The sequence below is a fragment of the Hypanus sabinus genome, chromosome 21 (genome assembly GCF_030144855.1).
Source record: "Hypanus sabinus isolate sHypSab1 chromosome 21, sHypSab1.hap1, whole genome shotgun sequence".
Classification (NCBI taxonomy): Eukaryota; Metazoa; Chordata; class Chondrichthyes; order Myliobatiformes; family Dasyatidae; genus Hypanus; species Hypanus sabinus.
In genome coordinates, this window is record NC_082726.1 from 53,720,651 (window position 1) to 53,746,406 (window position 25,756).

Here is a 25,756-nt window from a genome sequence, read left to right on the forward strand (position 1 = left end):
TGGAGATGCACTTTTAGCAATGGGCGCAGACCTTTCCCAATATGAACCACTGACCTCTTGCAATGGTAAGAGTACTTAATTGATATTGGCAAAGCTCCTATTACAACACTTCCATCATACACGTACATGGGAGACAGTTTAAACACTTTGTAAATGCTAAAATGCACTGAACCAATTCAATCTGGTTAACAGAATGGCTCCAAACACCAGCAGTGTTCGCTCCTCTTCATTGCACACTGGTTTAAGGTTATTTATATTGCTGGCTTTTTAAGTTTACTGTGATTAAACACAATCATCCATCATCAGCAAGGGCTGGTAGTTGTTATGTAGCTTCCCTCATTCTAAACAATCCATATAACACAAGGGTGATGTTATTATGCCCTGATTTATTTCTTCACGCTAACTCTGTTGCACTGAATTGATGTGTTTAGAAATCTATGCATTGTCTTCTGAGAAAATGGCTAAGTAAGCAAGGACATCTCTTAAAAAGTCCAGAGTAGGTGCACTCTACGAAAGGATTTCTAACGGTTCATTACTGCCGATAAATTACACAACTCAGTCTGAATGGTGATTAGATCTGAATGAAAGCCCGTAGAGACACTTTACCAATCAGACTAATTAAATCATAGCTCTACATGCATGCAACTCCATGGAGAATAGTTCTAATGAGCAGCATTTGAGATGAGTTGACATTGTTTCCTATAATGCAAAGATTCTTAACCTGGGGTCCACAGACCCCTCAGGGGCCCATGGATAAATATCAGGGGGTTTATGAACTTAAATGGGAAAAATATTACATCTTTATTTTCACAAACCCCTATCTGAAATCTAACATTTCCTTTAATTATGAATGCAGGTAACAAATCACATAGTATTAGCAGTACCTGTGACTTTGTCGCCAACAGAAATTATAGATACTTTCACATCATATTACAGTTGTTACAAATACCTCAAAATATTTTTTATGACACACGCATTGCTACTTTGAAATTACTGTAGTTATTAGACCTGCTGCTAGTCTTCCAGTCTGCAGATGCTCGTGCAACATAGCTGGCCAACTATCAGTTGTCTGATAGTCATTCAGCCACCAAGCAATGAAGTCGCATGTTCTCACATTTGTGACCCAGATATCTACATTGCTCTGCATTATCCCCTATCTACAACTGCTTGTTGATCAATGTGCAGAAGGAGGTGAGATGTGTTTATTTATGCAGTTTTGCAAAACTGGGCAGTTCAAATAAGAATTCTTATCTTTCCGTAAGCCCACGTGGCCTTTTGTAATACCACGGGACCCCATGCACAACAATGGCCAAAAGGACACAATGCCTGAGATACTGCTCTAATCCTTGTGCCTATCTAAATATCTAAAAGCCATGAAAAGTGTTCAATCTTTGTATCAATTGTAAAACCTGCCTTATATTACTTACTTGGCATCAATTTAATTGAATATCTTATACTTCACTTAATTAATATACAGATTATTTATTTCTTGGCAGATCTATCAAACAAATGACTTAAGACTGTACAAAAATATTGACTTTCAAAAAATGTCAATTGAATAAAATATTTTATTTTAGCATTTATTTTATTTTTTTTTGCCAACACAATTGGTTGAAGTGTTGAGGAAAAGGAAGTATGATGAAAACTATTATATGGTTTCACTTACATTAATGAATACGATGGGGGACAAAAGCCACAGTGTGCCGTGCAGAAAAATTCTTACGAATGGAAATATGAAGCCAGCAAAACTGTAAGAGCATCTCATGTCTGTCCATCCTGGAAATGCATCTAAAGATATGTTTTTTTTCCCTTTTCTTGAAGCACCCTATAAAGTTGACACCCAGATTGCCAAACAAGAGAAGTTCCACGCTATTGTGTACTGGAAATGGTCAAGTTGGCTTGTGGACCAGCACAGAGGAAAAAACTGAAAAAGGTTCCCTTATCAAGTATGTGGTATGTTCTAGATCAGCTGATATTTCTTCTAACATTTTGAAGCAGATCATTGAGGAATTGGCAACTTCACAATTCCCATTCCAAAATGCAACTGGGTGAAACTACAAACATCCCTCAATGTAGTCAGCTCCTTTTATTTTTTTGTTATGTGAATGCTGATGCCATCAAAGATGAATTCTTATTTTGTGAGTCCCTTTTGGAAACTACAAAGGCTGTCGATGTCTTGGAAATGGTTTGCCAAACAAAACTTTGACTGGAAAGAAGAACCTCATATTCTTTGCACAGATGAAGCTCCTGAGATGCTTGGTAATACATTTGGTTTTGTTACGATAATGAAAAAGGAAGCTCCTCATGTCATTGTCACTCATTGTTTTTACACAGACATGCACTGCCAACAAAGACTCTTCCAACAACCTGGAAAGATGTTTTGTCAACAGCCATAAAAGTCATCAACTTTAATAAAAGCAAGTCTCTGAATATTCACATTTTTAAAAGACTTTGTCAAGAAATGGGTACAGAATATGAAGTGCTTTTCTACCACACAGAAGTTCACTGGCTTTCAAGAGAATAAGTCTTGAAGCACTTGTTCAAACTAAGAATAGAAGTTTCATTTCTCCTGAAAGAAAAAGAAAACCCACTCTTGGAACAGTTTAAAAAATAGAATTATATTCATGCATTGGATTACTCGCTGAACATTTTTAACCATATAAATCTTTCAATTCAAGGTCCTGAAGTCACCATTATGGACAATGCTGAAAAATTGCAAGCTTTCTTGGTGAAGTTGCCAATAAGGAAGAAGAGAATGGAGGCCGACATCTTTGCAAACTTTCAAATACTGGAGGAAGTGCTTTACCAAGATGGAACTGAGATAGAAACTTCTGTCAGTTTATTTGAGGACAGACATCTGCAAACACCTGGGAACACTTCAAAAGTTATTTCCACCTTAATGACACTAAAATTGAACCTTGGATCCGCAATCCTTTTCTTTCTGATATGAATTGTATCAAAGATGTTATCCATCCAAAGGTGAACTCATTGATCTTAGGACAAAAAGCTCACTACAGTTGGAATTTAACTCAAAAAGCCTTGGAGAATTCTGGTGTTCCATGACAGAAGCCTATCCTCGCATTTGCAAAGCGAGCTATAGAAGCTTTAATCTCATTTGTAACAACATATTTTGGTGAATCAGGAGTTTCAACATTAGTAACCATTAAAACACAAAAAAAATCAAAATCGATTGGATGCACAACATGACATATGTGTTGTTTTGTCAAAGGCTACTCCACAGTTTAATGTTATTATTCAGGCAAAGCAGCAACAACCCTCACATTGATATGTCTTTAAAAAACAAAATTTGATCTTAACATGCCTATAATTTAAATGTATAGTCTTGTTATTTAATATGCTAATAAAGAAGCACATATAGAATATCACATTTAAAAAAATATTTTCATAAATGTATTTCAATATAATTGATTTATATTGAGTACTGAGTACTTTATTTCATATATTTAAATATTTTATTCTAAAAGGAGGTCCTGAGGCTTTACCAAAGGGGTCCATGACTTGAAAAATGTTAACACCCCCTGTTATAGTGGGTGAATCTAGGGCCCTGAGAGCACATCCTCAGAATATAAGGACAAAATACAATGAGGGAAGTGTCTCGGCCTGAAACGTCAACTGTTTATTCCCCTTTATAGCTGCCGCCTGACTTGTAAGAGTCACCTGCATTGTCTGTAGCAGGGAATTCCAAAGTTTTACAGCTTACTTTTAAAAGAAATTTAAGACTATAAGCATAGGAGCAAAATAAGGCCATTCAGCCCATTGAGTCTGCTCCATTATTCCATCATGGCTGATTTATTTTCCCTCTCAACCCTCATTCTCATGCCTTCTTACTGTAACCTAGGATGCCCTTACTATTCAACCTTTATTTTAAATATACCCAATGTCTCCACAGCCATCTGTAACAATGAATTCCACAGATTTATGATCCTCTAGCTAAAGAAATTCCTCCTCACCTCTATTATAAATGGACATCCTTCTATTCTGAGGCTGAGTCCTTTGGTCCTAGACTCCCACTATTGGAGACATCCACTCTACATCCATTCTATTTTGATCTCTCAATGAATAAAAAGTTGGAGAGAGAAATGATGCTGGTGCTAGCACTAGGTGGTACTGCCTGTCCTCTCAGCGATATCAGCAATTATTTTCCCTCTTGAATTTTTTTTTTTGCTCATTAGATGTAGAATTTGTAATGTGGATACATGTGACAATACCATCTTTTATTGTTTCTGTCTAATTGTCTCTGATCTGAACAGGCAATTAAAGAATCAACCACTTTTGTTGAATCTGCACTCATTAATAGGATTGATCAGGTAAGGAACAGATTTCCTTTCCTGAAGGATGTCAGCGAACCTGGCCAATTCTTATAACAATGCAGTAGTTTCATGGTTACCCAGACCAGCTTTATTTTAAATTCCAGATTTACTTAATTCTCCAGTTGCCATGATGGGAATTGAACTCACGTCGAGTCAATGGTCCAGAACTTTGGCTGCAACTCTAAAAACGTAATAATTTCTGGTATCATACAGTGCATGACCATATCCAAGTTCACATAAACTTCCAATAATGGGAGAGTAATAATCAAATCCCATCTCAGAAATAGGGTCTAGATGATGTGAGAACCACAAACTTCATTTGTCTCGTCTTTCTCTTTCCATCTTTCTCTGTCTCTCTCTCTCTCTCTCCTTCCCCTGTCTCTCTCTTTCTGTCTCCTTCTTCCTCTCCCTCTCTCCTTCTCCTGTCTCTCTCTTTCTCTCACCTTATCCCTCTATCTCTCTGTCTCCCTCTGTCTCTCTTTGTTTCTCTGTTTCTCTCTCCCTCTCTCTCTCATTTACATACTCACTCAAAGGAGCTATTTTCCTGCCCCCCCCCCCCCCCCACCCCCAACTCTGTCGATTCTGGCTACATTAATGAGAAAGGGATTAGTATCTAATCCACAATTCCTCTTCAATCCATGTAAAGCATTGCAACTTCTTCCATAAGCCTTTTAACTGGATTACCACAATCCAGCTCAGCTCTCACTGAAATCACAAACCTTTCATCCAAAATGCTTGTTGTTTAAACTATCCAAAGTTATTTATTTTAAAGCCTGAGTGAATGGGAAAAATAAATTGTTCTGCTGCCTTCCTGGCTCAGTGTGTAAAAGCACCACGTCAAGTGGAAATGAATGAACTGAATGATCTCCATCAGGGTTACCAGCCTACCCACCATCAAGGACGTCTTTAAAGGTGATGCTTCAAGAAGGTGACATCCATCATTCAGGACCATCACCATCCAGGACATGCTCTTCCCATTACTGCCTTCGAGGAGGAGGTCCATGAGCCTGAAGACACACACTCAACATTTCCCCTCTGCCATCAGATTTCTGAATGGGCAATGAACCCATGAACACAATCTCACTATTTTTCTCTCTTTTTGCACTATTTCTTTTGCTTATTGTAACTTAGAGTCATTTTTTCTAATGCGTTGCAGTGTACTGCTGCCGCAAAACAACGCATTTCACAATGAAGGGTCTCAGCCCAAAGCATCGACTGTCTATTCCTCTCCATAGATGCTGCCTGACCTGCTGAGTTCCTCCAGAGTTCTGTGAGAGTTGCTCTGCATCTCCAGCATCTGCAGAATTACCTGTATTTAACAAATATAGTGGCATATTTCAGTGATAATAATCCTGATTCTGATTCTGATTCAGAAACAGGGCAAGAAGGTTGCACGTTGAATACTTAACTCTAAAGGCTGAAACTTATTGAGGGGTTGCTTCAGGGCCCAGGGGACAAGAAGGAGTCAGGGAGGGACTGGTGAGCAGGTGTAGAGACTCTCTTCTGGCTGCAGGATCTGGGGTCACATTCCCAAATTGTTTAAGACTGACATCATGAGAATGTGTGGATTTTCAGAACGATCCAAATCAGAGGTCGCAGATACTCGGGTGCTGATTAAATCTAAACAGAAATCAACAGATTGTTGGACGCTGAGAGAAGCAAAGGAGATTATGGGGAGAGTGGTTTAGATGGAATTGAGAGGAAGATTTTATCCACACAGAGGGCGGTTCGAAATCTGAACACAGTGTCTGAGTGAACAGAAACAGGTACTCTCAGAACTCTGGAAAACTGAATGGCCAAGGTATGAAAAGCTATGAACCAAGTGCTGATAAACTGGGTTGAGGCATTAAGTTCAAAATTCAGAAGGTTACGCTGCAGTTTTGTAAAACTGTGTAGGCCGCATCTGGACTGTTCCATTCAACTCTTCTCACCCCATTATAGGGAGGACGTAGATGCTATTGAAAAGGTCTACCTGTACGCTGCCTGGATTAGAGAGCATGGGCTGTAAGGAGAGGCTGGATAAACAGGGGCTGTTTTCTTTGGAGCAACAGAGGCTGAGGGGGAGACCAGAATAAGTTTATGAGATTATCAGAGAAAGAGTAGATAGCCAATATCTTTTTTCTTGGGGTTGATAGGTGTTTAGTACTAGAGGGCATGCACTCAAATTGAGAGGGGATAAGTTCAAAGACAATGCATGGGGCAGGTGTTTTCACACTAAGTGGTGGATGTTTACAGACAGACAGACGTACTTTATTGTTCCCGAGGGAAATTGGGTTTCATTACAGTCGCACCAACCAGGAATAGTGTAGAAATATAGCAAAGTAAAACCAAAAATAATTAAATGATAATAAGTAAATTATGCCAAGTGGAAAGTCCAGGACCAGCCTATTGGCTCAGAGTGTCTGACACTCCGAGGGAGGTGTTGTAAAGTTTGATGGCCACAGGCAGGAATGACTTCCTATGACGCTCAGTGTTGCATCTCAGTGGAATGAGTCTCTGGCTGAATGTACTCCTGTGCCTAACCGGTACATTATGGAGTGGATGGGAGACATCGTCCAAGATGGCATGCAAATTGGATAGCATCCTCTTTTCAGACACTTCCGTCAGAGAGTCCAGTTCCACCCCCACAACATCACTGGCCTTGCAAATGAGTTTGTTGATTCTGTTGGTGTCTGCTACCCTCAGCCTGCTGCCCCAGCACACAACAGCAAACATAACAGCACTGGCCACCACAGACTCGTAGAACATCCTCAGCATCGTCCGGCAGATGTTAAAGGACCTCAGTCTCCTCAGGAAATAGAGACGGCTCTGACCCTTCTTGTAGACAGCCTCAGTGTTCTTTGACCAGTCCGGTTTATTGCCAATTCGTATACAGCATGTTACCGAGCCGGTAATGGAGGCAGATACGATAGAAGCAGTTAAGGGGCTTTTGGAAAGGAACATGAATATACAGAGAATGGAGGGATGTGGACCATCTGCACAAATTGGCATATTTAGGCATTAACAGTTTAATTAATTTGGCATAACATCCTGGGCTGAAGGGCTTGATCTTGTGCTGTACTATTCTATAGCCTTTAAGTATAATGGCCGTCATGTGAAAGAGATGCAGCATTATCATGGAGCTTCTTGCCTTAGGCAGAAGGGATTAGCTGTCAGGTTTATTTAGTTTGGCACAACATTGTAAGCCAAAGGGTCAACTGCTGTCTGCTGTACTGTTCTATGTTTTATGTTCAATTAGTAAATTGGTTTATTGTTGTCACATGTACCAAGGTACAGTGAAAAACCTGCCTTGCATAATGTTGATACAGACCAATTCATTACAACAGTGGTGGCATAGTAGTGTAGTGGTTAACACAATGCTTTACAGTACAGGCGGCCGGGGTTCAATTCCTGGCGCTGCTTGTAAGGAGTCTGTGATGTAGTGGGCTTCCTCTGTGTGCTTTGGTTTCCTCCTACAGTTCAAAGACCTATCAGTTGGGTTATTGTCCCGTGATTCGGCTCAGATTAAATTGGGGGATTGCAGGGCTGTGGGCCTTGATAGGCCTGAAAGGCCTATTCCATGTTGCATCTGAATAAAATAAACTCTAAAATACCTTCCAAGCAGTGAGCATTGAGCTAGTACAATGGAAATTAATAACATTATGTAAAATAAAGTGTCAAAGTGTGCAGGCAGACAATAAGGTCATAAATCATGGCAAGGTAGATTATAAGGTCAAGGATTCAACTTAATTCTTATACTAGGGGACAATTTTCAGGCTTTTGTATCTTATGCCCAGTTAGAGAGAGAACAAGAGAGCAAGTCTGGGGTGGCCGAGGACTGTTCGTTTCCTGTTTTATCATAGCAGCGAGAAGCATAGACAGAGTTCATGGAGGGGGAGACTGGTTTCCATGATGTGCTGATGGTCTGTGCTATCTTTTTTGAATAAGACAGCCTTTTTAAGCAATGTGATAGATCTATGCTCATCAATACCAAGATAAGAATTTTTTTCATAGATTCCCAAATTATGTGCAACAGGGGAAAAAAAAGCAGTGTCGCTGGAACAAACCAATTAAACTCTCATGCTGAAGATGTTCACTTAAAGTCTGGTCTAACTGTCACTATGCCAAAGCCTGGCTGGTGATAGCTAAATAACCATTGTTCTCAAACTTTAAACACTATGACACAAATTAGAGGAGGATTTGAAGTTCAAAGGTAAAAAAGTTTATAGTAAATTTATTATCACAATATGTTGTTGGATCTAACTATTTAATTCTTATATTGTTTAATTATTATTTTCTTTGCAGTTTAACAATTAATTTTCTGCTTGTATTTTAAGTACAAGGTGCCACATGTGAGGTTGGTTACCAAGTTAGGAGCCCATGGTATTATAGGAAAGTTACTGTCATGGTTAAAGTATAGGCTGATTGATAGGAGGCAACAAGTGGGAATAAAAGGATCCTTTTCTGGTTGGCTGCCAGAGATTAATGTTCACAGGGGTTGGTGTTGGAACAGCTTTTTTTTATACTGTATGTCAATGATTTGAGTGATGGAATAGATGGCTTTGTTGCCAAGTTTGTAGATGGTACGAAGACTGGTGGACGGGAAGTGTTGAGGAAACAGGAAGACTGCAGACGGACTTAGACAGATTAGGAGATGGGCAAGAAAGTGGCAAATGAAATACAATGTTGGAAAATGCATAGTCATGCACTTTGGTAGTAGAAATAAATGTGTAGACTATTTTCTAAACAGGGAGAAAATCCAAAAATCTGTAATGCAAAGGGACTTGGGAGTCCTTATACAGAACACCCGGAAGTTTAACTTGGCATGTAGAGACAGTAGTGAGGAGGACAAATGCAAAGTTAGCATTTGTTTCAAGAGGTCTAGAATATAAGAGCAGGGTTGCGATGCTGAGCCGTTGTAAGGCACTGGTGAAACCTCACCTTGAGTATTATGAACAATTTTGGGCTCCTCATCTAAGAAAAGATGTGCTGGCATTGGAGAGGGTTCGGAGGAGGTTCACAAGAATGATTCCAGGAATGAAAAGGTTATCATCCAAGTAATGTTTGATCTTTTGGGCCTGTACTCACTGGAATTTAGAAGGATGAGGGGGAACCTTATTGAAACCTTTCGATTGCTGAAAGGCCTAGGCAGAGTAGATGTGGAAAAGATCTTTCCCATGGTGACAGAGTCTAGGAAAAGAGGGTACAGCCTCAGGACAGAGGGGCGTCCATTTAAGACAGGAATGTGGAGAAATTTCTTTAGTCAGAGGGTGGTGAATTTGTGGAATTTGTTACCACAGGCAGCTGTGAAGGCCAGGTTGTTGGGTGAAATTAAGGCAGAGCTTGATAGGTTCTTGATTGGACATGGCATCAAAGGTTACAGGAAGAAGGCCAGGGAGTGGGGTTGAAGAGAAGGGAAAAAAGGACCAGCCATGATTGAATGGTGGAGCAGATACGATGGGGCAAATTCTGCTCCTATGTTTTATGGTCTTATGGTCTAAGCAGTATTATATTATTAAAAGTTCACTTGTATGCCTATAGCAGTTTAATATGCCTCCAGTGGCATATAAGTATAATTCTGGACAGCTGTGCAAAACTTAATGGAATTTTTCCTAATTTATGGGTATAGATTAGCTAAACACAAAGAAGCACCATCTTCATCTTCTTAGTATCGTAGTCTCTTGTTTTTAAGCATCCTACCACTAGCTCCTGCTCCTGTTTGCTTTGTTCCAGCAATGCTTAATAAAATGATCATGAAGCAACATGTCTCATGCCTCTTTCCTATCTTCTGAAAAATCCCTTCATTAAAACATCAGAATCCAACACTAGCCTGAGATTCAATTTCTTGCAGGCATTCAGTAAAGTGATGCTACACAGCAGGGAATGAAAATGAAATAGTACTTCAGGCACAAGAATTTTTCAAATTTAACTAGAAAATGCAAGGAATACTTGGCAGGTAAGGCAGCAAGTGTGGAAACAGAAACAAGCTTAGTGTTTCAGGCTGAACATTGTCAAAAATGTTAACACTCATTCCCCTTGCACAGATGCTGTCTGACCAGCTGAATGCTTCCATAAGTATATCCTTTTATTATCATAGTCATGCAATATTGTGAACTACGTTCCCTGACAACTACCTTTTCCAAAAACTTCTTTCTGGGAAGTGCCATAGGGCTATTAAAAGAAAAATGTCATCTCATCTTAAAAGTTTTGTTTCCCAGGCAGTTAATCCGATCAACCATTCTAATTAGCCCCCCTCACACCTCTCACTCCCTCTAATTATTTTCTCAGACACGGCACTGCACTATGAACATTTTAAAAACACTTTTTGCAAAGCTCTTTACATTGTTAATGCATGCTGGTGTTTATGTACAGTATTTATGCATATTTTATTCCATATCCATACTTTAACCTTTAACTTCATATTCTATATAATGTTTTATTCTTCATAATTGCTGAATGTTGCAGTTTACAGTTGCATTTCATGCCGACACACCACAAGTTCTGAATACATGTGAATGTCTATGGCAAATGAAGTGATCCTTGATCCCTGCTCATTTGAAACCAGCAACCTGAAGCTTACAAAGTCTCACCAATTTTATTTGGTAAAAGGTTATGGAACTGACTGTCTCAATTCGAAGTGAACACGTAATCGTGCTTGTAAGCTCAATGCAGCTCTGAGAACAGTGCTAAACTTTCAGTCCACCTCCATCTGAGGAGCGTGGAGACAGTAGAATGCTGGACAAACATTCTTCCCCCCCTCCACCCACACCCAATCAGTCAGCAACACACACACACACACACACACACAAAATGTGGGCTTTGGAAATCAGCAGGTCTTGTGTCCCCAGCCAGTCAGCCATGATTCTGTGGAACTTGATACTAAATGACTGGCAGTCAAATTTGCCAGCATAACAAGAGCAATCCACTTAAGTTGGTTGTAAAATATGTCACGCTGACAAGGTGAAAGGAATAATAAAAGTAAATTCTATTTTGGTCATATAGCCTCATATACAGGCTCACTAACCCTCCAAGTCCATGCCCGACCATCAAGCATTCATCTACGGAATTCCCATTTTATTTTCTTCTGGCATTCTCATCATTTCCACCCTGTTCCGTGCCCCCAGCAGATTCCACCATTCAGCAATACACCAGGGGTAATCTATAGCAACCGGTTAACCAAACAATCCATACATTCATTCGGGAGGAAACAAAAGCACCTCAAAGCACCCCATAGATAGAACTGAAAGTCAAGATAGTGGATAAATAATGGGCAACGCTCACTAAATGGGGCTAGGGAATAAACAGTCGATGTTTCAGGACGAGACCTGATAAAAGTTCTCAGCCCAAAATGTTGGCTGTTTATTCCTTTCCATAGATGCCACTTGACCTGCTGAGTTGCTCCAGCACTTAGTGTGTGCTATTCTTCATTGCCAGAACTTGCAGGATCTCTTGTACTTATCAAGTGGGTCATTGGAGCTTTACTGTGAAGTGGCAGCTGTACTGACTACATTACTGTGCCTACCGATTTTACATCAGGGAAAAGTGACATTATGAGGACAAATACCCCTTTTCATTCCATTCCCCACTCTGACTCCCCCTCATCTCCCTTCTTCTCCTCACCTGCCCATCACTTCCTTCTGGTGCCCCTCCGCCTTCCCTTTCTCCCTTGGACAACTCTTCTTTCCTATCAGATTTCTTTTTCCTCAAGTCTTTACCTTTTCCACCTATCACCACTCTGCTTCTTACCTCATGCACCTAGATTCACCTATCACTTTCCATTTTGTACTCCTACCCCTCCTCCAGGCTTCTTATTGTGAATTCTGCCCCTTTCCTTTCAAGTCCTGATGGTCTCTGTCCAAAACTTCAACTGCTTATTCCTCTCCATAGATGTTGCCTGATCTGCTGAATTCCTCCAGCATTTAGTAAGTATTTCTCTGAGTTACCAGCATCAGCAGAATCTCGTGTTTATTATTAGGATAAAGTTGGTGCTGGTTAAAAATCTGTAGCATTTCCAGTTTATATTAATTTTTAAAAATATCTAGTTATAATTCAAGAAAGGAATGAAAAATGCTGCAATCTAGAGTGGATGAGCCAAGGTTTATGAATTCTGCATTTCTTGCCTGTTTCCAAAGTTGGGTCTCTTTGAAAACAAACTCCACATATGTAAACACTGTTCCTGTACAAAACTCAACATTGAAGAGTGATGAAGATTTATTATGTTATTAGTCTAAATGTTTGAAAGTTAGCATGCACACTACACCTCTGTAAAATAGCCCTGCCTATCAATAGATGGTAGAATGATAACATGTATCACTTACCTTGTTTTTAGGATATTTAGAAACTGTAAAATTTCTGAGAACTGTATCAATCTCAGCGCTCTTAAAAATCGTAAACCTGTAAGAGGAAAGAGCATGATGTCAGCCAAACCTGCATGCTTGACAAATTTAACGACTAGTAACATTCAGACCGCACGTAACCACAAGGTTAGGCTGCAAATTATGGTCATTAAATGGTCAGTAAAGGGAAAACTTTTTACTGGGAGTGATAAAGATCGGGAATTTAAGGGAAACAGCAATTCAACAGATATACTGTGCTTTACTCAATAAACTCTCCAGATATCGATTAAGTAAAGGATGCAATATGACAAAGACATTTTCAGAAAACATTTAGACCTTGAACATTTGATTTGTCTGAAACGTGCACTTAAAAGTATCTTTAGAGACATGAAGCTTGGTCAATTACAAATCACCATTAACAGTGTACAATCTTTACATATCTCAACAGCAGACAAAACAGGAAAATGCAGCTTAACCCTGTGTGGAAGTGTCAGGAATCAGTCTTCACTTAAGCTAACCAGCCATCCTGTCCCAGCAATCCTGTTCTTATACTAAGTCACATTGCAAATACTGTAAAACTGAAAATCTTCCAGATGAACCCTTGCATTCAGTTACCCAAGAACTGATAAATTTTACCCCATTAATACTTGTTCTTACGGATGTAAAAGGGCAAGCAACAAATGCAAAGAGAAGCATCAGAAGATTAAGGAGATCAATAATTACACTTGAAGGCTTTCTGTTTTACTAATAAAAGCACCAAGAATATAAATTGAGGCTTGCTTGGAAATATTATTTTAATTACATTTCACAAATTCAGCTTCATTCCAGCTTTAAGTGTTCACCATGCAGAATTCAAATTTCCATTCATTTCACTTTGAAAATGCTGCTCATATCTCTCAAACATTCCACTGACCAATCCCATTTCTTGTGGGATTCGCTGGTCAGAGATGTGAGTTGGTGACTTGTTAGGCAGAGCAACACACACAAAACACTGGAGAAACTCAGTGGGCCAGGCAGCATCTGTGGAGGAAAATGAACAGTTGACGTTTTGAGCCAATGATGGGTTCCATTTCCTCCACAGATGCTTCTTGACTCTCTGAGTTCCACCAGTGTTTTATGTGTGCTGCTCTGGATTTTCCAGCACCTGCAGAATCTCCTGTGTCTTAGCAAGCAGAGACAGCTTTGAAAACGTTTGTGCTATTTGTTATTATTGGATTCAGTTTAGTTGACTCTGAAATAAACCGAAAGGAAAAACATAGTCAGATGGGAGATCACAGAAACATTGTGAAACAGTATAGAATGAAGACAAGTAAACAGATATCCAGTTTGCACCTCCATCAGCTGAGGAGCAAATCTGAGCTTCTAAACAGTTCAATTTTCCTTCACACACTCCCTCTCTGTAGCCTGCTGTTCATTACAATGAGACCAAATGTAAAATTAAAGAACACCACCCCATCTTCTGTCTGAGCATGTTGAAGCCTCACAAACTCCACATCAAATCATCCATCCTCAGGAACCTCCCTTTCCCTGTGTCAGACTAGGCTATTTCTGCTCCAAGTCACCTGCCTGTTCTCCTGGCACAGTTTTCCTCTCTCCATTAGAACAGCCTAACCTGATGGGCATGTCGCAACGCATTCCAGTGCCATCTTAGCATGTCCATAATGCTCAGCTGAACCACACAGAACACAACAAAACATTAAACAAGCAAAAAAAAAACAACCACAGCAAAACAAGCCTTTTCTCCCCCGCCTACATGAGGTAATCTGCAGATGCTGGAAATTCAAACAACACACACAAAATGCTGGTGGAACGCAGCAGGCCAGGCAGCATGTATGGGAAGAAGCACTGTCGACGTTTCGGGCCGAGACCCTTCGTCAGGACCCGGAAACGTCGACTATACTTCTCCCTATAGATGCGGCCTGGCCTGCTGCGTTCCACCAGCACTTCGTGTGTGTTGCTTTTGTCCCCCATCTGCCCACTCACACACAAATGGAGAGTCCTGCAGGCAGAGAAAAAAAGTGCTCATGCCTGCTGTCGTCCGTATAATACGCAGAGATCCAAAGAGCTCATCCTTCTTGGGAATACGTATCTATCTTTAGATGCAACCGCGTTAACCTAAATCTTCTGCTCTCCACATGACCACAGTCTTGTAACCACTGGTGCGGTGGGGGTGCAGCCACATTGCAAAGCGACCAACACTTGCGGACTGCTCTTAGCACGTCGTTAGGTGTGTTGGCTGCCAATGTAAGTGAGGCATTGCACTGTATATTTTGAGGTACGTGTGATAAATAAATCAGAATCTGAATGTCCCCTACTTTGTCATTAGCAACACAGAGCACACACACAAAACAAATTCACTCTCCAAGTGCTGTTAGCCGACCCGTCATCTTCAAGTATGATATGAGATTTAAAGATTGAAGTAACAATTTTTCAGTCCACTTTTCCTTTAGAGTTGGGGAGGACTCATTTTTATGCTCCCCTCGCTCCATACTCTGCCCCTCCTCCAAACCTATTGACACCCACGCAAGAAGCTGACAAATGTGATCGCATCACTGTGAGAGCCCCACACTTACAGCACAGAAACAACAAAGGCCACAACTGCCTTGCTTGACTGTCCAGCCCACCTCCCGCCCCAGGGGACTGTTCATGCACGAAATCAACCCCACAAGGTCGTTGAGTGAGTTCCGCAAGGGAGAACGTGCTGGATGTAACATCGGGTCAAGACAAACCAAGAGCAAATAAAACAGAAATGCCAGAAGCACTCTGTCTGAAGGTCATCAGCCTGAAGCATTGACTCCACTTCTCTCTCCACAGATGCGGGCTGACCTGCAAAGTATTTTTTAAAAATGTTCAATGTTCAAAGCATTTCCAGCAGTGCCTGCTTTTCCTTGTATTTTTTGAACACTGAGGTCTTTGCAATGGATTGGGAATATTCTATCAGACTTTATTTTGGGCCTTTTTAACCACTTTTTTGACCTGTCCTGTCACTTTTAATGAACAGTACACAATAGCTCTTAATGGCTTTGTTCTTGTAGCCATTTTAGAATTGAAAAGCTTTGCCTTCCAAAGTATACAGCCATATGTTTTCAATATTCAAGCTAGTTTATAATGTGTACATTGAAACATTTACTCAGTGGTCACTTCATTAGGTACATCCTGTACATTGGTGGTCTTCTGTCACTGTAGCCCATCAACTTTGATGTGTTGTGCATTCAGAGATACTCTTCTACATACTACTGTTGTAACGTGTGGTTACTTGTGTTACTGTCACCTTCTCATCACCTTGAACCAGTCTGGCAATTCTCCAGAAAAACAACTGAACCTCTTGACCATGTCTTCATGCTTTAATGCATTGAGGTACTGCTACGTGATTGGCTGATGAGGTGTTTGCATTAACAAGCAGGTACACAGGTGTACCTAATAAAGTGGCCACTGAGTCTACAGTGAAAGGCCCTGTTTGCATTAACAACCAACTCATTCATACTTGAGTCCCAATGCCTCCAGTAATAAGCATCATAATCTCTCATAATCGAGAAGAGGTCCTTACTTATGTGTTAAATCACTACAAAGATCATCTTGAAAGGCAGCTTTTGTACTGTAGGAAAATGGAAAGAGAATAATCTAATACAGCAAAGAGCTGGATGGAATTAGAGAGCCCGAGTAACTGAACTTTGCAATCAAATTAGAAAAACTATTACCTAAGTAAATGAGAAAGCAGTAAGTTCATTTCTGAGTATATCCAGGACAATTCAAAAAGTTTTTGTTGACTTTGTTGAATGATGGAGCAGGTTGTGAAAGCCAATTATGTCGATCCTACAGTTCTTGAAAGGATTAGCTACCTACATAGTATGGCACACACAGAGATGGGTAATATAATCAATTCAGTCCTAATTGCTTTGAGAAAAAAGAGGCTGTAACTAAACAGGTGGGAAAGCCTCATAGCCTCCAACGCTCCTTAGATGATTACTGACCAATTCCTAAAGCACTCTAAATCACTTAATCCATGTTTTGCAAGAACAGATTGGTTAATTCATTGATTGGTTTAGAAAAAAAGAAGGGGAGGCAATTGGGGCATTGTGGCAGAGTAGCAGTTAGAGCAACACTATTACAGATTGGGGAATTGAAGTTCGGAGTTCAAGTCTGGCGCTGTCTGTGTGTACTCACTATGACCACACGGCTTTCTTCCAGGTGCTCCAGTTCACTCCCACAGTCCAAAATATATTGGTTGGTGGGTTAATTGATCTTTGCAAATTGTCCAACACACACAAAGTGCTGGTGGAATGCAGCAGGCCACGCAGCATCTATAGGGAGAAGAACTGTCAGCGTTTCAGGCCAAGACCCTTCATCAGGAACATTTGTAAACTGTCCGATGGTTGAGCTAGAGTTAAATAAGTGGGTTGATGGGCAGCGCAGCTCGTTGGGCTGGAAGGGCCTGTTCTACGCTATACCTCTAAATAAATAGCTTCAATAAATATAAATAAATGTGTCCGAGGATGATCAAATACGTCAGGCAAGTCTACTGATCAGATGTGAGAGGAGAGTAAGAATCATTACCTCTCTATGATGGCCTGCAAAGGGAGTGCTCTCAGTGCGTGATGAGGGAGCTCTCTCCTTACATAATGAGGATGTGGATGAGGAGCAACACCTCGCAAATCAAAAAGAACACAAAGGCCAAGATAAATTAAACAATTAATAGTTTGTAATAATGGTTAGGTTTCTGTTTAGCAATACATGTCCCCCCACCCACAGCTTAAGTGCAGCTCATACACAATACTTGCGCAAGAGACTGGGAGATGAATTGACCTGATGAAGGGTCTCAGCCCGAAAAGTTGACTCCCCTCCGTAGATGCTGCCTGACATGTCGAGTTCCTATGGCATTTTGTGTGTGTTAGTTGGATTTGCCAGCTTCTGAAAAGCTGCAGACATACTCTGCCACCAAACCACTGGAGTTAAAGCCCTTTAAAACTCTTTTCCAAAATACATGGACCACCACAGTCACAAACAGCTTGCAGGAACAGATCCCTCCAAATATCCAGGGACTCCATGTAAGGATTTACAGGATTTCTGATAAGCCCCACAGTCCAAAGTTATTACATTCAAGGTTGTAACAACTGCTGCTCAAAATTTGGTAAAATGTGGTGGTGTAAGCATTTTACAAAAGATTTTTAAAAGGCTTTAAATTAGTGATCTGGTGGCAGATGACAGGCTTAGGGCAAGTAATAGCTGCAAGAAGAGGACAGCCAACTGTGTAAAGATAGAGAGGACTTTAACCCACAAAACATCCAGGACTCGTGGAGAAAAGACAACCTGCTACCCCGATATTCAGTGTTTTGATTCTTTGCATCTGTTTTGATACAGGAGTCACCTACCAAGCCCATCATAAGTGTCTCAGGATGTTTCACAGAAGCTTTATCAAATAGAATGAGAGAGGAGGGTCTAAGGCAGGGGTTCCAAAACTATTTTAAGCCATGGACCCTTACCATTAACCGAGGGGTCCATGGACTCCATGATGGGAACCCCTGGTCTAAAGCCATTATTACAATAATGCTTAAATCTCAGGAATGGTGAAATGTTAAAGAGAACATGAGGGCAAACGGCTTCACTCAGACGGTGGTGAGAGTGTGGAATGAACTGCCTATGGAAGTGGTGGATGTGGGTTCAATTTCAACATTTAAGAGAGATGTGAATAAGTACATGCATGGGAGGGGTACGGATGCAGGCCAATGGGACTCGGCAGAGCTTGGCTCGGACTAGATGGGCCGACTGGCCTGTTTCTATGCTGTACTGTTCCACAACTTTATTACTCTGACCTGAAACATTAGGTCTTCTGTATCATGCTGCCCACACTCTGAATCAAGCAGATATTTGCAGCATTTTAAACCTCAGTTAAACAGATTGCTCACAGTCACCTCACACTATAAGAACACACACAAGGTTAAGTCCTAGAATTAACTACACAAACAAGGCACTGTACAGATCTGGTCACTGGTGGTGAGACATAAGATAACTCCAGTGAAACTGTGCTAGTTCCTGAAGAGCTGAGGCAAACTCAGGTCCATAGAAATTAAATGAATGCAGAGAGAATATGACAGCACCTAATATGAGAATGTGGACCACCTAATAAACACATCGCTGTCCAAAGGGGTTGGGTGGGATGAGGTTCAGTTTTTGGCACAGGAAGTTTCTTGGGGAAAAGGGCCCAGTACTCCGAGACAGAAGGGAGCTTACCCCAGTAGTACCCAATCTGGTAGCAAGAGCTGTCTTGCTCTTCCTTGTCCGCATTTTGGCTGTGCCCCGCTCTGATGCGATATCCATTCTGGAAGAGATCTCCCAGCGACTTCTTCCGTCTCGTGGTGGGACGGACAGCCTCAGTCTGTGTGGATCCGTTCGGGGCACGGTAGACCAAAATCTTACTGGGGATCATCCTTCAAAAGTTGACCTCGATGCAATGTGGGATATCTCCTCCTTGCCTCACTTGCAAGCCACTCAACATTTCAAAGTGACCACATCTAACATTTCAGAGTCTCTTCTTTTACAACTTTGATTCAATGTCCTCCAGTAGGACTCCCATTTCCATTGCTTCTCATCAACAAAACAGTCCATGCAAAGAAGAAAGACTTCGCATTCCTACAGCACTTTCCATAACCACTGTGCATTGCCCTAGAGCCAATGATGTGCTCTGGACGTGCGATTACAGCTCGAAAACATCACCAGGGACTATGCTCTGTCACCAGACGACCATAAATTCTGAGCTCTGTCGATGGCATGGAGGGACCAGTAGCCACAGTGTCCAATCAGGGCACGTGAGCGTGAGAAATAAACAGAACAATGTAATGCAAGGACCTCCCACTCACAGTTTGATCCATGGCAAAGCCTCAGACTGCATTTTTGATCAGGATATTACAACATAAGCTTCTTTGCTGCTCACCCAGGAGAATCAGCCTCTGGCTGTCAAGAGCAGACCCATTGCTTTTGGAGCAGGCTATTGCCGTGCACGGCTGCAGCATCCACGCTAGTTGCACTAGTGACACTAAGCCCTACGTACTGTAGGAGCTGCCTGCTTCTGTTTCCAGCAGACTCCATATTCAGGTGAGATGGGCCACCCCTCCTTTGCAATGAAGGAGGATTCTTGTAATCATCCAACTCTCTGGGGACTTAGCGCTAGTGAAATGAAAAAAAAACAATAATCCTAACTTAATCACAACTCCGCTGGGCTGATGTTGCTCTTGGCTTTCTTGGGAAGCCGCCTGAAGGCTTGTGACAAAACATGGATAATGAAATCCTATTTTAAGCAAATTCTTGCAAACAGTTGTCAAATTTAACGCAAAACGTGGCATAGCTCTTGTATAACTACAAATAATTTATGTATTAAAACCAATGAGCTCAATATAGTCTTTAAGCAAATATAACCATAAAGTTACATGCTTGAAGGGCCTGGAAAAGCCATTGGCTTTCTCAGACACTGCTTTACACAGTTGTGTCCATAGTTACTCTGCAAGGCAAAAATCGTGACAATCAGCGAAAACACCCTGTCAACCGAGGCAATTGAGGCATGGATAAGAGGCTGTGGAATGCACTTAGACTAAGCTGTGCTAAATCCTGCCATTAGTGAAGAAAGCTGATGTGAACTGCAAGTGAAAGATAAAATCAGCCATCTACTTAGGAAAGCAAAGTAAATTTATTATCAAAGTATGCATATGTCACCATTTACTATCTTGAGATTCATTTTCTTGCAGGAATTTACAGGAAAATAAAGACTTCCAACAGAACTTATGAAAATTAACAAAGACTGACAATCAATCAAAGTAAAAGAAGATGACAAATTGTGCAAATAAAAATAAATAAATAACACTGAGAACTTTCACCAATGCCTTTCCAGCTCTTAGCTTCATCCTATCCCCTCCGGTCTTCTCCTATCATTTCGCATTTCCCCCTCCCCGCACTACTTTTAAATCTCTTATTATCTTTCCTTTCAGTTAGTCCTGACGAAGGGTCTCGGCCCGAAATGTCGACAGTGCTTCTCCTTATAGATGCTGCCTGGCCTGCTGTGTTCCACCAGCATTTTGTGTGTGTTGTTTGAATTTCCAGCATCTGCAGATTTCCTCGTGTTAACACTGAGAACTTGACTTGTCAAGTCCTTGAAAGTGAGTCTGTGGAATTAGTTCAGAGTTGGGCTGAGTGAAGTTATCCTCACCAGTTCAGGAGACTGATGGTTGTAGGGTAATAACTATTCCCGAACTTGGCGGTGTGGGACCCAAGGCTCCTGTACCTCTTGCCCCACGGCAACTGTGAGAAGAGAGCTTGGCCTGGAATATGAGGGTCCTGGATGATGGATGCTGCTTTGAGTGAGTGAAAGTGAACTGAACATCATTTGCTTCTTTAAAGAAGCTAGAATCTTAGAATTTCATTGCTTGTGTTCCAAAAAAAACTTCAAGAACCATTTAAGAGAAATTTTGATAGGTACATGGATGGGAGGGTTATGGAGGGCTATGGTCCATATACAGATCAATGGAACTAAGCAAATTAAGAGTTTGTCATGGAATAATTAGACCAAAGGACCTATCTCTGTGTTGTACTGTTCTATGAACTATCAAACGCTATTTATAGAGCAAACGGCCAATACAATAAATGCTTTCATGGCTACTAGCCGGGGCTGAGTGTTGAAAATTAATGCACTCCAAGTACCAGGAGTGCATGAGAGAACTATATAAAAGATTGGTTAGGCCACAGAAAGAAGATTGTGTTCTGGTCACTCCAAGGAAGGTGATTGGGATTAATATTGGGGAGGTACAGTGGAGATTTATTAGGGATGTTATAAGGCAGGGGTTCCAAATCTTTTTTATGCCATGGATCTCTTCCATTATCTGAGGAGTCTGTGGACCCCAGGTTGGAAACTCCTGTTATAAGGGACGTTATGAGCGATATAACATTGTTGTGATAGGACTCTGTCTAGGCTGGGTTTGCCGTCTTTGCAGTTTAGGAGACTGAGAACAGATTGAACTGGGTTAAACAGAAAATATATTTTCTTTGGTAGAGAGGTCGACACATTGGGGAATTAATTGTCTGAATGGTTATAAGTGAGAAGGGAAAAATAAGTCACTGAACGGATAGTGAGAGCCTAGAATTCACTAGGTTAGGGTAGGTGGAGATAGGCAGAAGAGACAAAAGCTTTAAGACATGTACCACCAGCCCAAAGGACAGCTTCTATCCCAGTGTTATCAGTCTTGAACACACCTCATGGGGTGAGGATGAACTCTTGTTTATTTGTTTACCTGCACTGCTCTCTCTCTATAGCTCTATTGTACATTTTATTTTACTACCACAATGCATTAATGAATGGCATGATCTCTCTTGATAGCTAATAAACAGGGCACACTCGGATGCCTCAGCCATCCTGTGTCCTATCAAAGATTTATTTATTCATCTTGTATGTCTTTTTATGATCACAAGTCACTGCTACATGCAAAGACCATCAAGTACTGCAGGACTATTCCATCAGCGTGTTGTTCGATAGCGATGGAGCTGGACTTCTTCCATATGGTTGTTGTGTTCTCACCTGGACTCACCATTAGATGGTGTGCGGTCTAAGTAAAGGTGCGAGTGATTGTCTTCGGCGTTATGATTGTGATCACAAAACCCTGTTGGACAAGGGTAAGGATGAAAAATGCAAGTCCAGTTCACAGGTTCATTGGTAAGACCAACAGCCAGGAATTACATTGCCTCCTTTGAGGCGAGGACTAGGACTAGGCCACAGGGTTCACTGTTGTATTTGTCCAGGGGACAAGATGCAAAGTGGGAGAGGGTTCCGTGCATGCACTGGAATCTGTTCCAGGTTGGGGGCTGGCCAACTTCCATCAGTGCAGTCCTCTAGTGTATTCTCGGTGCTTCCCTCCAGTGTTCACTCGAAACTGCCCTCTGGTGTTCACTCGGTGCTACTCTCTGGTGTTTGCTCAGCACTGCTCTCCAGCATATGCTCGGTGCTGCTCTCTGGTGGTTTGCTCAGTAAAGAACAAGTTAAACCAGATGTTTCAAATGTTACTCTGAATTTACAACCACATGTGCTAGTTCTACTATGTGCTGTGTGCTGTGTGCTGTTGGTAATGTGTTTTGCACTTTGGCCCCAGAGGAACAATGTTTTGTTTGGCTATATTCATTTGGCTGTATGATTGAATGATAATTAAACTTGAATTTGAACTTCACTGTATCTTAGTAGACAGGACAACAATAGACCAATACCACTAGCAATCCTTCTCCAATGAAAAAAGAACAGGATTTTAAAAACTACGTTACAGGGGTAGATGCTGGACTAGCTATAACTCAAAGTCATATTATTTATGCATGCATCAAGAAATGCCAGTTAGAAATAAATGGTGTTTATTTATTTGGGTTTTTTCACATAAATTCCATGAGTCACAAAGCACTGCATTACAGAACCAAACCCTTCAGCCCATTTAGTCTGTGCCAAGCTATTATTCTGCCTAGACCCATCAACATGCACCTGGATCATAGCCATCCATTCCCCTGCCAGTTATGTACTTATTCAAACTTCTTTTAAATGTTGAAATCAAATTCCACACTCCGACCATCCTCTGAGTGAAGGAGTTCCCCCTCATGTTCCACTTAACCATTTCACCTTTCAGCCTTAACCCATGACTCTAGCTATAGTTTCACCTAACTTCAGTGAAAAAGCCTGCTTGCATTTACAGTACCTACATAATTTTATAATGTTATATATTTCTATCAAATCTGCCCTCACTCCAGGGAATAAAGTCCTAACCTATTCAAACTTCCCCTATGAATCTTCACTCTTTTAATCTTATTGATAACTTTCTTGTCGATAGATGATTAGAACTGCACATAGCATTCCATATTAGGCCTCACCAACCAACCTCATATGCAACTTCCACAAAACATCAACGCCTCGAGTTATGAAGGTTGATGTGCTAAAAACTCTCTTTACAATCCTACCTACCTGTGATGCCACTTTCAAGCAACTATGGATCTGTATTCCCAGATTCCTCTGCCCTACCATTCACTGTCCAAGTCCTTCCCTGGTGTCTCCTCCCAAGGTGCAATATGTGCAAAGTGCAAATGAGAGTGAATTTTTATTTTGTATCACAGATTTTTTTGGTAGTGATTTGCGGATTTCATTAACTTACAGGAACTGAACTGCTGTAACATGAGAGTTCCCTGTATCTCGATGAGCACTTGAATAGTCCACCAGATCTGGACTGAGAGCTAGGTAAGATGGAGGAGCTACCGCCATCTTTTGGATGGCGGAGATAGCTCAAGGAGCCAGATGGCCTGTTTCTGTTATCATTGCCTGCAATAGTATATGTTCTCTTTTAATTACAATGTAAAAACCCAAGCAGAAATGTGATTAAATCAAGCAACCAAATTCATTAAGCTTTAGTTGTAACGGAGAAAATGGCTGCCAGTCTCAGAGTTGGCAAGGCACCAGAGTTGCCCTGGAATCCTCCAGGATTAGAATTTATCTCCTGTACGCTCTCATGAGCATCTGTGAACAAAAACCTGGACGGGCATTGCAAAAGGCAGGTTATTTTTATTAAGAGTAGAAATGCCTGATTGGATGAAGTAGTGGGCGGTCACTCGATGAAACCTGCGGGAACGCACCAAAACAGTGCTGGCAGTTCTGAGGCCAACCATCTGCTGCAGTGCTAGGGGAAGTCTGACAGAAGCATAAACCAGGCATGATAAATTTATAGTCTTGTTTTTGCCAGGATTTGAAGGTTTTTAGTGTGATATTTACAACTGACAATTACATTCCACCTCCCCCTTGCCAAATGCTTAAATCCACCCACCCCACCTCCGACCTCTGATACCTCTAAACCTCTGTAGACTCAGTTTCACTTACTCCAAACTGTTCCTCTTTTGGCCCATCTCTTCCTCCTAAAAGCGCTCCGGCCTCTCACCACCCTGTTTCCCCTTTCTCCATCCACTCCATCTATCCCTCACTCCCCACTCCTACCCTTCGTTCTCCCCACCTTCCTTACCTCATTCGGTCTTCCTTTCCCATCAAATTTCCTCCTTTTCAGCACTCTGTTGCCTCCACCTATCATCCCCCAGCCTCTCTCACTATCTCAAGCCTCCCCCCCCCCCCCCCTACCAATCCTCATTGAGGGGTCAGCAGCGAGCAGTTTCACGTTCCTGAGCGTCAACATCTTTGAGGATCTAACCAGGACCCAACATGTCTCCAAAGACACTGCCAATTTTTTTTTTTACAGAAGTACCGTGGACAGCATTCTAACTCAGCACCTGGTCTGGAGGGGCCAATGTACAGGATTGGGAAGTGCTTGTAATCTCAGTATTTGGTGTACTCATTACTAAGGACTCCCTCCACCCAGGACATGGCCTCTTCTCATTACTAACATCGGGGAGGGGATACAGGAGCCACTCAGTGTTCTAGGAACTGCTACTTTTCTTTTGTCATTGGATTTCTGAACACTCCACAACCATCATCTTACTATTTTTGCACTATAAATTTCATGATACATGTCTGTAATAATAATCCTGATTCAGATTCTAATTCTGATTCCACTTGCCTCTCATCCCTCCTAACCTGGATCTACCTTCACTTGCCAGCTTGTACTCCAATCTTTCCCCCCACATCCTAATACAGGCTGATCATCAAGTATCTTTCTATACTAACTCCATGTACAACACCGATCATACCCAACTCAAACGTGAGAATCTTCCCATATACAACACCGACCATACCCAACTCAAACGTGAGAATCTTCTCATATACAACACCGACCATACCCAACTCAAACGTGAGAATCTTCCCATGTACAACACCGACCATACCCAACTCAAACGTGAGAATCTTCTCATATACAACACCGACCATACCCATCTCAAATGTGAGAATCTTCCCATGTACAGCACCGACCATACCCAACTCAAACGTGAGAATCTTCCCATGTACAACACCGACCATACCCAACTCAAACGTGAGAATCTTCCCATGTACAACACCGACCATACCCAAATCAAACGTGAGAATCTTCCCATGTACAACACCGATCATGCCCAACTCAAACGTGAGAATCTTCCCATGTACAACACCGACCATACCCAACTCAAATT

General features: G+C 41.4%; 1 protein-coding gene across 6 annotated transcripts in view; it reads right to left on the bottom strand.

Annotated features, from left to right (window-relative positions):
• kcnma1a (potassium large conductance calcium-activated channel, subfamily M, alpha member 1a) overlaps positions 1 to 25,756 on the bottom strand; it is a 924,908-nt gene that overhangs the window by 320,217 nt on the left and 578,935 nt on the right. For all 6 annotated transcript variants that reach the window (XM_059946553.1, XM_059946552.1, XM_059946549.1 and 3 more), the window contains one exon: positions 12,629 to 12,704. In XM_059946553.1, the coding sequence (XP_059802536.1) occupies positions 12,629 to 12,704 (76 nt within the window). The remainder of the gene's footprint in view (positions 1 to 12,628; positions 12,705 to 25,756) is intronic.